The sequence below is a fragment of the Sinocyclocheilus grahami genome, unplaced genomic scaffold (assembly GCF_001515645.1).
Source record: "Sinocyclocheilus grahami isolate Dianchi unplaced genomic scaffold, SAMN03320097.WGS_v1.1 scaffold573.1, whole genome shotgun sequence".
NCBI classification, from domain to species: Eukaryota; Metazoa; Chordata; class Actinopteri; order Cypriniformes; family Cyprinidae; genus Sinocyclocheilus; species Sinocyclocheilus grahami.
The window spans coordinates 196,678-210,466 of record NW_015505752.1 but is presented as its reverse complement, the minus strand read 5'-3'; the positions used below and the strand labels follow the sequence as shown (position 1 = coordinate 210,466).

The 13,789-nt window shown below is 34.4% G+C and overlaps 1 protein-coding gene and 1 pseudogene across 2 annotated transcripts in view; both read right to left on the bottom strand.

The window, feature by feature from the left end:
* The window catches only part of LOC107556560 (vesicle-fusing ATPase-like), a 27,629-nt pseudogene extending 24,962 nt beyond the window's left edge, over positions 1 to 2,667 (bottom strand).
* A 1,781-nt stretch (positions 2,668 to 4,448) lies between these two features.
* Positions 4,449 to 13,789, bottom strand: part of LOC107556583 (rho guanine nucleotide exchange factor 15-like) — a 21,806-nt gene continuing 12,465 nt past the window's right edge. The window contains exons 4-17 of one of the 2 annotated variants that reach the window (XM_016239714.1): positions 13,047 to 13,098; positions 12,866 to 12,933; positions 12,479 to 12,714; positions 10,048 to 10,065; positions 8,768 to 8,928; positions 8,242 to 8,394; positions 7,989 to 8,118; positions 7,398 to 7,472; positions 6,848 to 6,940; positions 6,280 to 6,434; positions 5,900 to 6,064; positions 5,113 to 5,198; positions 4,876 to 4,980; positions 4,449 to 4,769 (exon numbers count right to left, since the gene is read on the bottom strand). In XM_016239714.1, coding sequence (XP_016095200.1) covers positions 4,606 to 4,769; positions 4,876 to 4,980; positions 5,113 to 5,198; positions 5,900 to 6,064; positions 6,280 to 6,434; positions 6,848 to 6,940; positions 7,398 to 7,472; positions 7,989 to 8,118; positions 8,242 to 8,394; positions 8,768 to 8,928; positions 10,048 to 10,065; positions 12,479 to 12,714; positions 12,866 to 12,933; positions 13,047 to 13,098 — 1,661 coding nt within the window. In that variant the 3' untranslated portion in view covers positions 4,449 to 4,605. The other variant, XM_016239716.1, reaches the window with a different exon arrangement.

The following is a 13,789-nucleotide window of genomic DNA, read 5'->3' as shown; positions in this document are numbered from 1 at the left end:
TGTGCACTGTGCTGTGCACTGTATATATATATATATATATATATATATATATATAATTCTGATTTAAACATAATGACAGTCCTCTTTTCTGATTCATTACACATCAAATACTCACTGCCCAGATTTGAAGTCTTTCTCACTTGCAACCACACAGTTTGTGAGAGACAGTTCATCTGTTGGGCATCTCGCTGCTTGCATTAGCTGTACAGGAAAGAAGAAAAAAGCAGTGATGAAGTGATAGCAAATCACAGAAGCTGACATTTCAGCCTTGATATTCACTTCCAATCAAAAGCTTGTACATGCTCAATCATCTTTTTTAATTAAGGTTTTCTAGAAGCCACCTTTGTTTAGATCAGGGGTTATACGTTGCATTGCATTTTAAGACTGGACTATATTTGCTAATACATTGGCTGAAGTTAACGATATATAGATTTTAGATTAAAAGAATGCAGAAATAATTTTCAATAAACTCCAGACATTGTAACTACATACGTGTTGTGATACTAAAGCCTAAAGCTAAATAGTTGTATCGGTATCATTACTAGTAGTACTAATACAATTTTAAAATGAATAAATAAAAAATTGGGCCATATGGAGATAATTTCATGATAACTAACTGATAACCAAACACTATTTGTAAACTGTTACAGACCATTTGATTAGTCAAAAAAACACCGTCTATTATCCTTTTCACTGAAAAAAATTCTACCTATATGTCTGTCGACACTCACCAGCGGTCTGTTCAAATCATCATTTTCATCACGACAAACACTCATTGAGTAAGGAGTCACTCCCCCATTACCTTTTCTGTAACCTGATATTCACTCATTCAAACACTTACAAATCTCTATGTTTAACCAGCTGAAGCTCGCTCTTAAAAATACTGAGAACATGCAGTAATGCTGTGTGATCTTATAGGATTACTGGAGGGCTTCATTAAACCCTAGTATGGTATTACCAATAACATGAGATGAATTCCAGACCTTCTGAATCTCACGTGATCTCCTCAAATATACAGCCTGTAATCATAATGCTGGCTACTGTATATTGCTTAGTAACTGTGTGTTTGGACTCACTTATCCTGTGATACAACAGAAACAGACACCTGACCACAAGCAACACATACAGTGGGGTCCAAAGGTTTGAGACCACACTGAAAAGCTGCTTATTATTATTACTATTATTTAAACCAGTAAATTTTGTGGAAATCAAATCTAGATTTGAAAACATTCTAATTTGTGTTCTAATCTAACGTTTTTTTTTTATTATTTAATTAATTTTTCCCCATTATAGTGAAAGTTATATAATGTTATATCCAAAATTATATTAATACATATAGAAAATACTGTTACTTATAACAAACAGTAACTTTATCTAATTGTTTTCAAAAAATAAATGTAAGCATTTTCTTGTTGCCTCAGAAGTCCAGTTTTATTTTAGCATTATTTATTATATATATATATATCTTTTTTTTTTTAGTTTTCATTTGTATTATTATTACTATTATTTAAACCAGTAAATTTTGTGGAAATCAAATCTAGATTTGAAAACATTCTAATTTGTGTTCTAATCTAACGTTTTTTTTTTATTATTTAATTAATTTTTCCCCATTATAGTGAAAGTTATATAATGTTATATCCAAAATTATATTAATACATATAGAAAATACTGTTACTTATAACAAACAGTAACTTTATCTAATTGTTTTCAAAAAATAAATGTAAGCATTTTCTTGTTGCCTCAGAAGTCCAGTTTTATTTTAGCATTATTTATTATATATATATATATATATCTTTTTTTTTTTAGTTTTCATTTTAACTTTGCTGAAGTTTTAGTCAGTTGGTTTTTAGTAATTTTGTTATTTTAAAATATTTCTATTTCACTTTAACTTCATTTCATTTTCAGTTTTAGTAAATTTTAGTATTTAAATTTATTTTATTTTACTTAGTTAAGATAATATTTCTAATTTTAGTTTAGGTTAAGTTCAAGTTTATTCAAATTATTTATATTTTATTCCAGCTTTATTTTAAAGAACGAAAACGATTTTATATAAAAACACTGCAAGGCTTGACGAAAGAAAGAAAGAAAGAAAGAAAGAAAGAAAGAAAGAAAGAAAGAAAGAAAGAAAGAAAGAAAAAAAGGCCTCATATTGTATTTTTATTTTCATTTCAGTAGTTGAATAATCATAAATCAATAACCTTGCTTCCTGTCAAAAACAGCATTTATCTATTATTATAATACTCTCGATTCAATTATCTGTAATGACAACAGCCACAGTTATATTAGCATGCATTTGCCAAAGTCACTCTTCAAACGCCTTTAAAGAAAATATAGTTGTCGCTTCCACATTAAAAATTGTAAATATTCTCGTGACTTTTTGTACAAGTAATGTTTTCCTGAAAAGTCCTAAGACGTGATGTGGAGCTTGTCTTCCGGTACTGCACGAGCGTGAACGACGTGTGCAAACACAGCACGAATGAATGGAGCTGAGCCCTGGACATGCTGAGCAGATTGCCGAAATTATGAGTTATTTCTGTGCGACAACAAAACAACCTGAATCATAAACAAATACTCACCCGGCCAGCCATTTTTGCGTTTATCAGGTGATCAAGATGAATTCCGCAAGAACGACACGACTAGACGCTGCCCCTAGCGACTGCTCTCAGCTAAGAGTCTTAACTCTCGTAACAAAAAGCTTGTGCTTTTATTTTGGTGGGTCTTCGCTTCCTGTTTGATGTTCGTGTCTTAGCCAGACACGAACATCAAACCGGAAGCGAAGACCCACCAAAATAAAAGCACGAGCTTGTTGTTATAATGTATTGTAATTATAATAACTTTTTTAATATCGAACTTAAAAATGTATATAAACAATTATAGAAAATGTGCAAGTAATTTAATGATCATAATAACCACAATTTATTTATTATGGGTACATAATAAATGTTTTAGCTCATATGTATAAACTCCTGCCCTCTCAAGTTTGCATGTTTTGTCATAGGTCTTTGTACGGAATAAACTGAGCATCTTACTGGGTTTATAACGAGACAGAAATAACAGTGTTTGTCGCATTAAACTAACCTAATTAATGCAATAATCAAAGCACAAAAAAAAAAATAAAATAATAATCAAAGCACATTGCCCATTAGATGGCGCCAGAGGCATATGAATCTTAACCATTCATTTCTAAGGCCCTTAAATGATCGAAATTGTTCTGAAAAAACTGTTGTACATAATCTTCTACATGCTTTCTGATTGATGGTTCATACTGTTTTGGTAAGTAAAAGTAAGCAAAAGGCTTTTTAGGATAATTCCAACAACGTCCCGCTTCAGAGGTTGCGGTACATGTGCAAACTTTATTTGAGATTTTCTTTTATATTTTGTCCAATGGTTCAATAAACCAATCCATTTGATTAAAAATAAAAAAGACTATTATCTTCCGACTATTAGGCCTATTTCATATGTCAAGCTTTACATTGTTAAATAAAGATAACTCTTGTTGTTTTCCAGGGTTAAACAGTTCACAGGACATGTCCTAATTATAAAGGGGTTCAATTACTCCCTATCATGTTTTAACATCAAAAACAAAGAGTTTAATGTACATTTACACTAACTCCCATGCCAACACATCCACAGTCTCTCAAAGCAAGGGTGTGGCTTTAATGGAGCAGTTGAATATGCCATTTTCTGAGAAGTCAGCAAATTGTAAGCACGAATCACATCAGTGTTTAATATCTAGAACAGATCATGATACACTTTTTAACCCAGAGACGAAAATCTGTCATAATTGACTTACCTTCATGTCATTCTAAATGGAAAAGAGCAGTATAAACATTTTGCTTTACATTTCCTTTTGTTTTCTACAGAAGACAGAAAGTTATACAGGTTTGGAAGGGCATGAGAGTGAGTAAACGATGAAAAATTACATGGACTTTTTTTCTGTCTGGGTTGACAATATCGATTTATCAGTCCAACGGTATAAAACATTTCATTTTAATGTACAATAGTATAAACACATTTTGTTTATAGTAAACACAAGTTGATTTGTGCACATTCAGTGCTTCCATTAAAAGCTGAAGGCTAGTCATGCAGGCTGTGCCACACATCCTGATCAGAGCATGTGAGCACCTACCTATCAATCAGATCACGTGATCTGTTATCAACTGACACACCATACCAACCTGCGCCATTTAACCCTTCTGCTTCGCATAACTGGAATTTCAGTAGTCTGAGATTCTTGAAAGAAGTGCTAAACATTACAAGCATGCACAGACACATACCTGTACACACACACACGTTTTTGAAATAATGTACATTCCATATTAGGATCCAAAACAACTGAACATTTTAATAAAATGGACACACATAAATGAGATTTAGTTAACAAGAGACTTTTGTGTTGTACAAAGACAAGCCATACAACAGTGACTTTCACATGTTCTTTTTTTTTAACATTCCAACAGAATTATATTTCTGATCCTGAAAAGGATGTTTGAGATACATTCAAAACACTTCCCGTCCGTATTGAGCCTGTATCAAAGGTCTACAGTTTAAAAGACTCATCCCATTTTAGGAATTCTCGATCTGCCAGGATGCAGTTTATTTAGTCTATGGCATACTCAGAGTCTTGGCGACAACGCCGGCAGCCTGGATAACACGGTATCGCTCTCGGAGGTTGCGTCGCCGGACGTGCTCATTGGTGATTTCCAGTACATTTGCTTCACGAAACCAGCCTTTCTGTCCATCAGATAGACGGATTCCCTCACACCATCCTAAAGAGGGCAAGAAGTGGTCAGATGGATGAACAAAAATACATTTGGAACACATTTCAACATGTCAGATGTGCTTCCAATAAATGGAAGGTGTAGTGTGACACACCTTCGTTGGTTTTGCGCACGACATTAACGATCTCCGTGGGCTCCAGATTTAATTCGTCTGCTTGGTTTGCCACATACTGCTCCACACACTGCACCTGAGGGCAATCTGTCACACAAAGACACACATGATTAGAAAGTTATTTATCTGCAGAGAGAAAGAATGTGATCAAAATCAAAGGCAAGCACTGACACATCACATATGTGTATAAACCTTAGAGAAATAAGCACCCACACTTACCCCAATCTTCATATATGACTTCTTCTTGATCATTGCTGGGGTTGTCAGGATTCGGGAATGCTGCCAACCACCTGTGCAGGTCAGATCTGATTGGAGAGATTGAAGAAAAGTGACCTATACAGTCTTTAAAGCAGCGTACATCCTTATAGTCAAACTAATCCTGGAGATTACATAGAGGAGTTTTCCAATTGTGGAAATGTATGATGTATACAAAATGAAAAATAATAATATTACTACAAACATTTTTTTTCCCCAAATTATGGTACATACATTCTGATACATTGCTGATATTAAATTATTATTTTTTGTACATTTGTATTTTATTTAATGCAATGATTATACATACCTAATACATACACCAAAAGTTTTTTTTAATTAATTTATTCAGCAAGGATGCAGTAAATTGATCAAAAGTGACAGTAAAGACACTAATGTTATGAAAGATTTCTATTCAAATTAAATGCTGCACGTTTAAAATTTGTATTTATCAAAGAATCCTTTCTTCAACACTCATTATAAGAAACGTTTCTTGAGCACCATATTAGTATATTGAATGATTTCTGAAGGATCATGTGACACTGATGACTGAAGTAATGGCTGCTTTAGCTTTGCTACCACAGGAATAAATTACATTTTAAAATATATTCAAATATTAAACAGTTCTTTTAAAGTTATTTCATTTTTGATCAAATAATTGCAGCCTTGGTAAACATGTTCAAAAATATATTAAAAAAAACGAATAGTAAAATAAATAAATAGTATGCAGTTTATTTATAACTCCACGCACTGTGTAGGAGCTTTCAAAACTCTCTCCATCTGGCGTCCCTGATGATTCTCCAGCAGGGTCAGACAGAGGCTGTGCTCCATGTTCGGGACAGCTGTGTCCTCCCCAAAAGGCTGCACCTGGACCAGGGAGCGATGGGCATGATCGAGGACTACATACCGCTCAGAACTGCAGCACAGGGAAAGAGAAGAAATAAATGAGTGAAGTCTGCTTCAGAAACAATAGGATTAACTAAACAGTAATCGCAAACAGGTGTGTTACGATTTATAAACCATAATTAAAAAGTGAATCCAAATAAATGGCATGTAAACATAATGCAGTGTTTTGTAACCCTCATAAAACAGAGTAAAGCCACAAAACAAACAGGTTTTTCAGCTTTCTACCTTTTCTTGCTGGCAATGATAAGCAGGTCATTGAAGAGAAAGAGGTAGACGGGACTGAATTTGGGGCGGAGGGTCAAGAATGTTCCTCCTCTGTTTACTTCCTGCAGCTCTCCTCGTTTCTCCAAATAACGTGTTTGAGAGACAATTGGCACCGCCTGAATAGATGATTCAATGAGACAACATTTCAACAAATAAATAGATTAATTCAAATAATTATTCTAAAAGGTATATAAAAATATATAATAGTACATATTTTTTAAATATTTTATTAAAGCATTTCATGATTTCAAAACATTAAAAAAGTAATAATTTATAAAGTAATAATTAAGATTCTACACTATTTTAAGGTCACTAATCAAAAGTAAACATTTGTGAAAGTGATCATGTGACATTCTCAAATCTTGCTGGATTACATCAAGTTTTGCAGTTCTAAAATTCATATTTTTACTCATTTTCTTAAGCTCATATAATTAGTCATTTTTTCACTATTTAAAAAAAAATACAATCAGAGCAATTTTAAATGCCACTGTAACCAACTGTATCATTAAAACAAAAATCAATTGCTCACCTTTAGTTTGTCGAACTCCAGCATACCATTAATCTGAATCAGTTCCTCCATCTGCTTCATTTTTCCAACCTGAGTATTACATTCTTCAATGATCTGTGAGGATATGCGTGAGAAGTTTTTTAAGAACACATCTGCCAACACAGCCATAAACAATACATATAAACACCAACACATTCTTTCCGTGCAGACAACTGAAACTGAATACATCATGACATGACAAACATTAAACGTGACCTATTTTGGTTCCTTCATGAACATAAATAAATGCCCTTTATTTGCCTAATGCTATAAAATCTACTTTATTACAATAGTTATCCTTGACTCTAACAAAAATATGGCAGCCTTATATAATCTGAAACATATATTTCTAGTGAGCCGACCTGCATTTACCCTTGTTTTCCACTCTCGCTCTCTTTTCCTTTTATCTTTCTCTCTAATAGGCTATTCTGAGAACAATGAGGTCTAGTTTGATCATAGAACAGTGGGTGAGGAGTGACTTTATAATGAGAGGAAAAACAGGGTGCATTAACTGTGACCTTGAGGTGTTTACCTTGGACACAGAGTCCAGAGCTTTAGATGCTGTTTGTTCCTTATCCGTCCCGACGGCTGTTCTCTTTAGGATATTCTGATGAGAAAAAAAAAAAAGAATTTTACAAATCTGAATTATCTTCATATTACCTGGATCACGCTAGATAATAATGCGATGCCTTGCAAAAGTAGAATTGTGGAAACAAAAACAAAACAAAAGAAAACTCCAACTTCCAACATTTACATACATTCTACAGTTTACAATATTGGGGTCATTAAGATGTTTGTAATATGTTTTTGAAAGAGGTTACTTTTATGCTCACCAAGGCTGCATTTACTGTATTTAAAAATACAGTAAAACAGTCCAATTGTGAAATATTAACGCAAGTTAAAATGATTGTTTTCTATTTTAATATATTTTCAAATGTAATTTATTCCTGTGATGGCAAAGCTATCACATGATCCTTCAGAAATCATTGTAACATGCTGATTTGTTGCTCAAGAAATATTCTTCTTTCATCAATGTTTCTTAGTATTTTTGTGGAAAGTGTGATACATTTTTTTCAGGATTCTTAGACTAATAGAAAGTGTTTTTTGTGAGTTATTCACCCACCTCGATGAGCATTTTATTGCGTGTGATTCGCTGGAAGGGCAGCAACATGAAGGACATGAAGGGCAGTCGTTGACAAATGGGCGACTCCTGGAGTCGGGTGATTATGGTCGCAAACTGAGTGTTAGTTTGCCTGTGACAGATATTAGGCAAAGGAACAAGTGAGAGAATACAAAATACATTTAAATGGATGATAAAAAATATTAGACGAAACAGTTTTTGAGTGCTTGTGTGTGTAGATGTATGAGTTTCTCACATGAGATTACTGTAGGTCTTTTCCTGATAAATCTGGTTTCGAACATAGTCGATATACGCAGGGAAATGATGTTGGGCGTGATAGTGGAGGATGTCACAGATGTCAGAAATGATAACGCTCTCATCTACACGCTCCTCTAGGTCCTTTAGAAACCTGTGAACATCAACAGACAATGGTATTTGTAAATTAATATTTGTGACTGCTGTGACTTGTTTTACAGGCTACACTGCATTGTCGAAGCATTAGACTATTAGTTGACGATGATGTATTTATCCTCCTGAGATTTCATGTTTAATCGTTTTCTACTCTAATTATTGTAAAAAAAAATATCAAACGCTGCTGTCTCAGTAAACTCTGATGGGTTACACCTGGCAAAGCATTTGTAGCAGTAAAATAACAATGTTGCAAATGTAGTCTATGGGGTTCATGTATACAAACAAAACTCATTTGTGGGGTTCAGGCAGTGCCATCTCAGCAAATCTAAACTGTAAATGTCTGCATTTTACACACACACACAGGCACTCACCTCTCGCTGACCTCTTGGATGCGCAGAATGTTTGAGAAGAGTGTCTTTTTGTCCATGTTAATAAGAGTGTCATTCAAGTCACTTGACTCCATAAAATGATCTGTTATCACACGCAGAGAGCGCAAATAGGACATTTCTGATGTAATCACCTCGAACATGCTCTGCACACAGAGAAGGGAAAAACATAAATATTGTTTAAATACAACTTACTCTTCGATTTCTGTAAAATCTTTATATTTGTAGTAATAGCTCCTTTTTTCACGTTCACTTTTATTATCGTCTGTATTGTGCTACATTGTATTGTGTTATTCCACTTCTGTAATGTATTAGACTAATTTGTAATACAAGAAAACAAATTAAATATAGAAAATAAAACGTTGTTTTTTTTTGCATTTTGAAACTATTTTTATAACAATTGAGAAAATTCTCCCTCAAAATTCTCATTACTGTAATGCATCCAGACATTTTTTATGTAGTACAGTATTTAAAAAAAATGTATAAATACTTTATTAAAACAACATTTTGCATAAAAACACATTACATTACAGCAATAAGAATGGAATTTTGTTGCATTATTTTAATTGTCAAGAAAACAAAAAAACCTTAATGTTCTTTATCCATACTGCCTTAATTTTCTAATACACTACTGTTCAAAAGATTTTTTTTCAACAAGGATACATTAATTAGGAATGCATTAAACTGATCAAAAGCGATCAACACTTTTGAAGACATTCATAACGTTACAAAAATTATATTTCAAATAAATGCAGTATAATTGTGTTCAACATTTCTCCAATAATAAGAAATGTTTCTTGAGCTCCACATCAGCATATTAGAATGATTTGTGGAGGATCATGTGACACAATGGCTGCTGAAAATTCAGCTTTGCCATCACAGGAATAAATTATATTTTAAAATATATTAAATCAAAATCTTTTTTTTAAATTGTAACAATATTTGACAGTTTTACTGTTTTTACTAGACTTTTGATCAAATAACTGCAGCCTTGGTGAGCATTAGACCAGTCTTACTGACCACAATCTTTTGTACATGTTTTGTACTTGTGAAATGAACACTCTTCATACTTCCTTTCCCATCCACCCCTTTCCATTCTGTCTTCTCCTAAAGATTTCCATCCTCTCTTTCTTCTCTTTTCCTCTCAAATCACTTTTTCCATTTCCCAAACACATATTCTGTCTTTGAACCTCAAATCTCAGCATATGCTAAGAAGTACATGCTCTCCATGTTCTGTGCCTTGTTCATTGAGGATTTCTGCTCACCTCTTGGTACTTGCACTCCTCTGAACTTAGGGTCTGCAAGACACCACTGTCTCGTACTGCTGGCTGATCCCGCCATAAATTGCTCTGCTTGAGATTTGGAACACTACTGGATCTGGGATGTTTTTCTCCTTTCTCTGGGCTGGATGTATTGTGTGGGTCCATCTGGAAGTCCATGCTGGTTTTACTGATGTTGCGACATACTGTCCTCCTGATCTCCTTGTGTATATATGTTTCTGTGTAAAACTGATACAGCTCTGCAAGGGTCAGAAAATATGGCATTAAACTCAACCCCCTAAAATCAATTTATTGAGAAATGTATGGATGACATCGTTCATCACAATTTCTTTACAGTGTTTCTTTCTTGACTTTCATCTGCCAAACAATTCATTTAGAAAAAAATGATACCCTCAGACTTCCCAGCTTCCAAGTTAACAGATTGTTGGTGATGTGGAATGGCTCGTGGAGGTCTAGAGCTGAGACAGAGATTGAGTTACACACATAGTAAAGACAAATACGACAGCTGTATGACTACAATATTAAAGCTTAAGAGAGCAGAAAGAAATATAAAAAACATAAACATATATACTTCTCAGTGGATCCACGTTTTTCCCCATCAGCCCCTGCACTGTCAGTCTCATCTGTTGATGTCAAAAAAGGAGAAACCAACAATTAAGTACCATAAAACAAATACACAGAGATAATCAATGTCAGTCTGAATCACTTCATTCACTTAAAGAAATGCTTCAAACACATTTTACTTCTGTAATATAACGCATTTCTGAGTGAAATAGTATATTAAAAAAATAATAATAATTAAATAAATTACAGGATGAGATTTGATCTATTAGTATTCATTGGATTGTGAACAGTGGGCATTGAATAAAAGAATTTGTTCTGAAGAAGAAAGTAAGTCATACATGTCTGGAACAGTGTTGTTACTGTTAACTAAAACTAAAATGATTAAAAATCATTTTCGTCAATTGAAATAAAGCTAAATAAAATTAAATATAAATGTCAGATAAAAAACTCAAAATTGGTAAAACTTCACAATAAGGATCTAAAGCATTTATTAAGCTTTTGAGCAATTTGATTAAGTTGATGTTCATTTGAACATTTACTAATACATTATTAAAAGTTTTATCTGTTAATATTATTTAAAGGGATAGTTCACCCAAAAATGAAAATTTTGTTATTAATTACCTTCATGTCGTACAAAACCCGTAAGACCTTCGTTCATCTTCGGAACATAAATTAAAATATTTTTGATGGAATCTGAGAGCTCTCTGACCCTCCCATAGACAGAAAGGGTCCTTACACAATCAAGGTCGAGAAATGGAGCAAGAACATCTGTAAAATAATCCATGTGACATCAGGGGTTCAACCGTAATTTTACAATTGTTGAATAAAGTCGTTTTTTTTTTTCTTTTGCACTCAAAAAGTATTCTCGTAGCTACGTAAAATTACGGTGGAACCCCTGATGTCACATGGATTATTTTACCGATGTCCTTGCTACATTTCTCGACCTTGATCGTGTAAGGACCCTTTCTGCCTATGCAGGGTCAGAGAGCTCTCAGATACCATCAAAAATATCTTAATTTGTGTTCCGAAGATGAACGAAGGTTTTACGGGTTTAGAACGACATGAGGGTGAGTAATTAATGACAGAATTTTCATTTTTGGGTGAACTATCCCTTTAATAGACCTGAACTAACAATAATAAATAGGGTACATTTTGATTCCATGCCTACTTTAAATGCCTTTATGTTACCTATAGACTTGAGAGAATAATTGCTGAGACGTCCTCCGTTCTCATAGGTCTTGGCTGGTGGTGGTGGTGGAGTTCTTTGTGGTCGGGGACTGGCAGGGGGGCTGCACTTTTTAGGGGGAAGCAGAGGGGAGGCAGGGCGTGCTAGAGGCTGAGGCAGAATAATGCGAGGTGGACTCCTGTTATCTAAAGGCATCCTGGGAGGAATGACCGGAGGTGCGTCCTTGCTTACAGTGTCTGATCCCTTCTGATGTCTGGGTGGAGTGACCACCTCCAGGCTAACATCGTAGATGGACTCCTCTGGCTCCTCCAAAGACTGGTCTTTGGGGACGTTTAGAGGAGTCTGAGGAAATGGGACAACAGAGGCGATCAACGTTGGAGGTCCAGGGTCCGATTTCCTCCTCAGCTGTTGCTCTATTAGATTACGAGTCTCCTGAAACTTGCCTTTTTTAACTTGCAGTTCCTCCTTCTTGTTCTCATCTTCAGCTATTGACTCACTCAAAGAATTCAGCTCCTTATTTGACTTCTCTTCGTTCTCTCCCTCTTTGCTTTTGTTCTGATCCTCCATGTCACTGTATTCAATCTCATCATCCTCACCCTCGTCATCATCCTGCTCACTTATTGGCACCCATACGAGCTTCATGCCAGGCCTCTGCAGGTTGCACTCCTCTGGACTTAGGGTCTGCAGGACCCCACTGTCTCGTACTGCCGACTGGTCCCGCCATAAATTGCTCTGCTTGAGATTTGGAACACTACTGGATCTGGGATGTTTTTCTCCTTTCTCTGGGCTGGATGTATTGTGTGGGTCCATCTGGAAGTCCATGCTGGTTTTACTGATGTTGCGACATACTGTCCTCCTGATCTCCTTGTGTATATATGTTTCTGTGTAAAACTGATACAGCTCTGCAAGGGTCAGAAAATATGGCATTAAACTCAACCCCCTAAAATCAATTTATTGAGAAATGTATGGATGACATCGTTCATCACAATTTCTTTACAGTGTTTCTTTCTTGACTTTCATCTGCCAAACAATTCATTTAGAAAAAAATGATACCCTCAGACTTCCCAGCTTCCAAGTTAACAGATTGTTGGTGATGTGGAATGGCTCGTGGAGGTCTAGAGCTGAGACAGAGATTGAGTTACACACATAGTAAAGACAAATACGACAGCTGTATGACTACAATATTAAAGCTTAAGAGAGCAGAAAGAAATATAAAAAACATAAACATATATACTTCTCAGTGGATCCACGTTTTTCCCCATCAGCCCCTGCACTGTCAGTCTCATCTGTTGATGTCAAAAAAGGAGAAACCAACAATTAAGTACCATAAAACAAATACACAGAGATAATCAATGTCAGTCTGAATCACTTCATTCACTTAAAGAAATGCTTCAAACACATTTTACTTCTGTAATATAACGCATTTCTGAGTGAAATAGTATATTAAAAAAATAATAATAATTAAATAAATTACAGGATGAGATTTGATCTATTAGTATTCATTGGATTGTGAACAGTGGGCATTGAATAAAAGAATTTGTTCTGAAGAAGAAAGTAAGTCATACATGTCTGGAACAGTGTTGTTACTGTTAACTAAAACTAAAATGATTAAAAATCATTTTCGTCAATTGAAATAAAGCTAAATAAAATTAAATATAAATGTCAGATAAAAAACTCAAAATTGGTAAAACTTCACAATAAGGATCTAAAGCATTTATTAAGCTTTTGAGCAATTTGATTAAGTTGATGTTCATTTGAACATTTACTAATACATTATTAAAAGTTTTATCTGTTAATATTATTTAAAGGGCCCAAAAATCCAAAAATGAAAATTTTGTTATTAATTACCTTCATGTCGTACCAAACCCGTAAGACCTTCGTTCATCTTCAATTAAGATACTAAGATATTTTTGATGAAATCTGAGAGCTTTCTGTCCCTCCATTTACAGCAATACAACTGAAATGTTCAAGGACCAG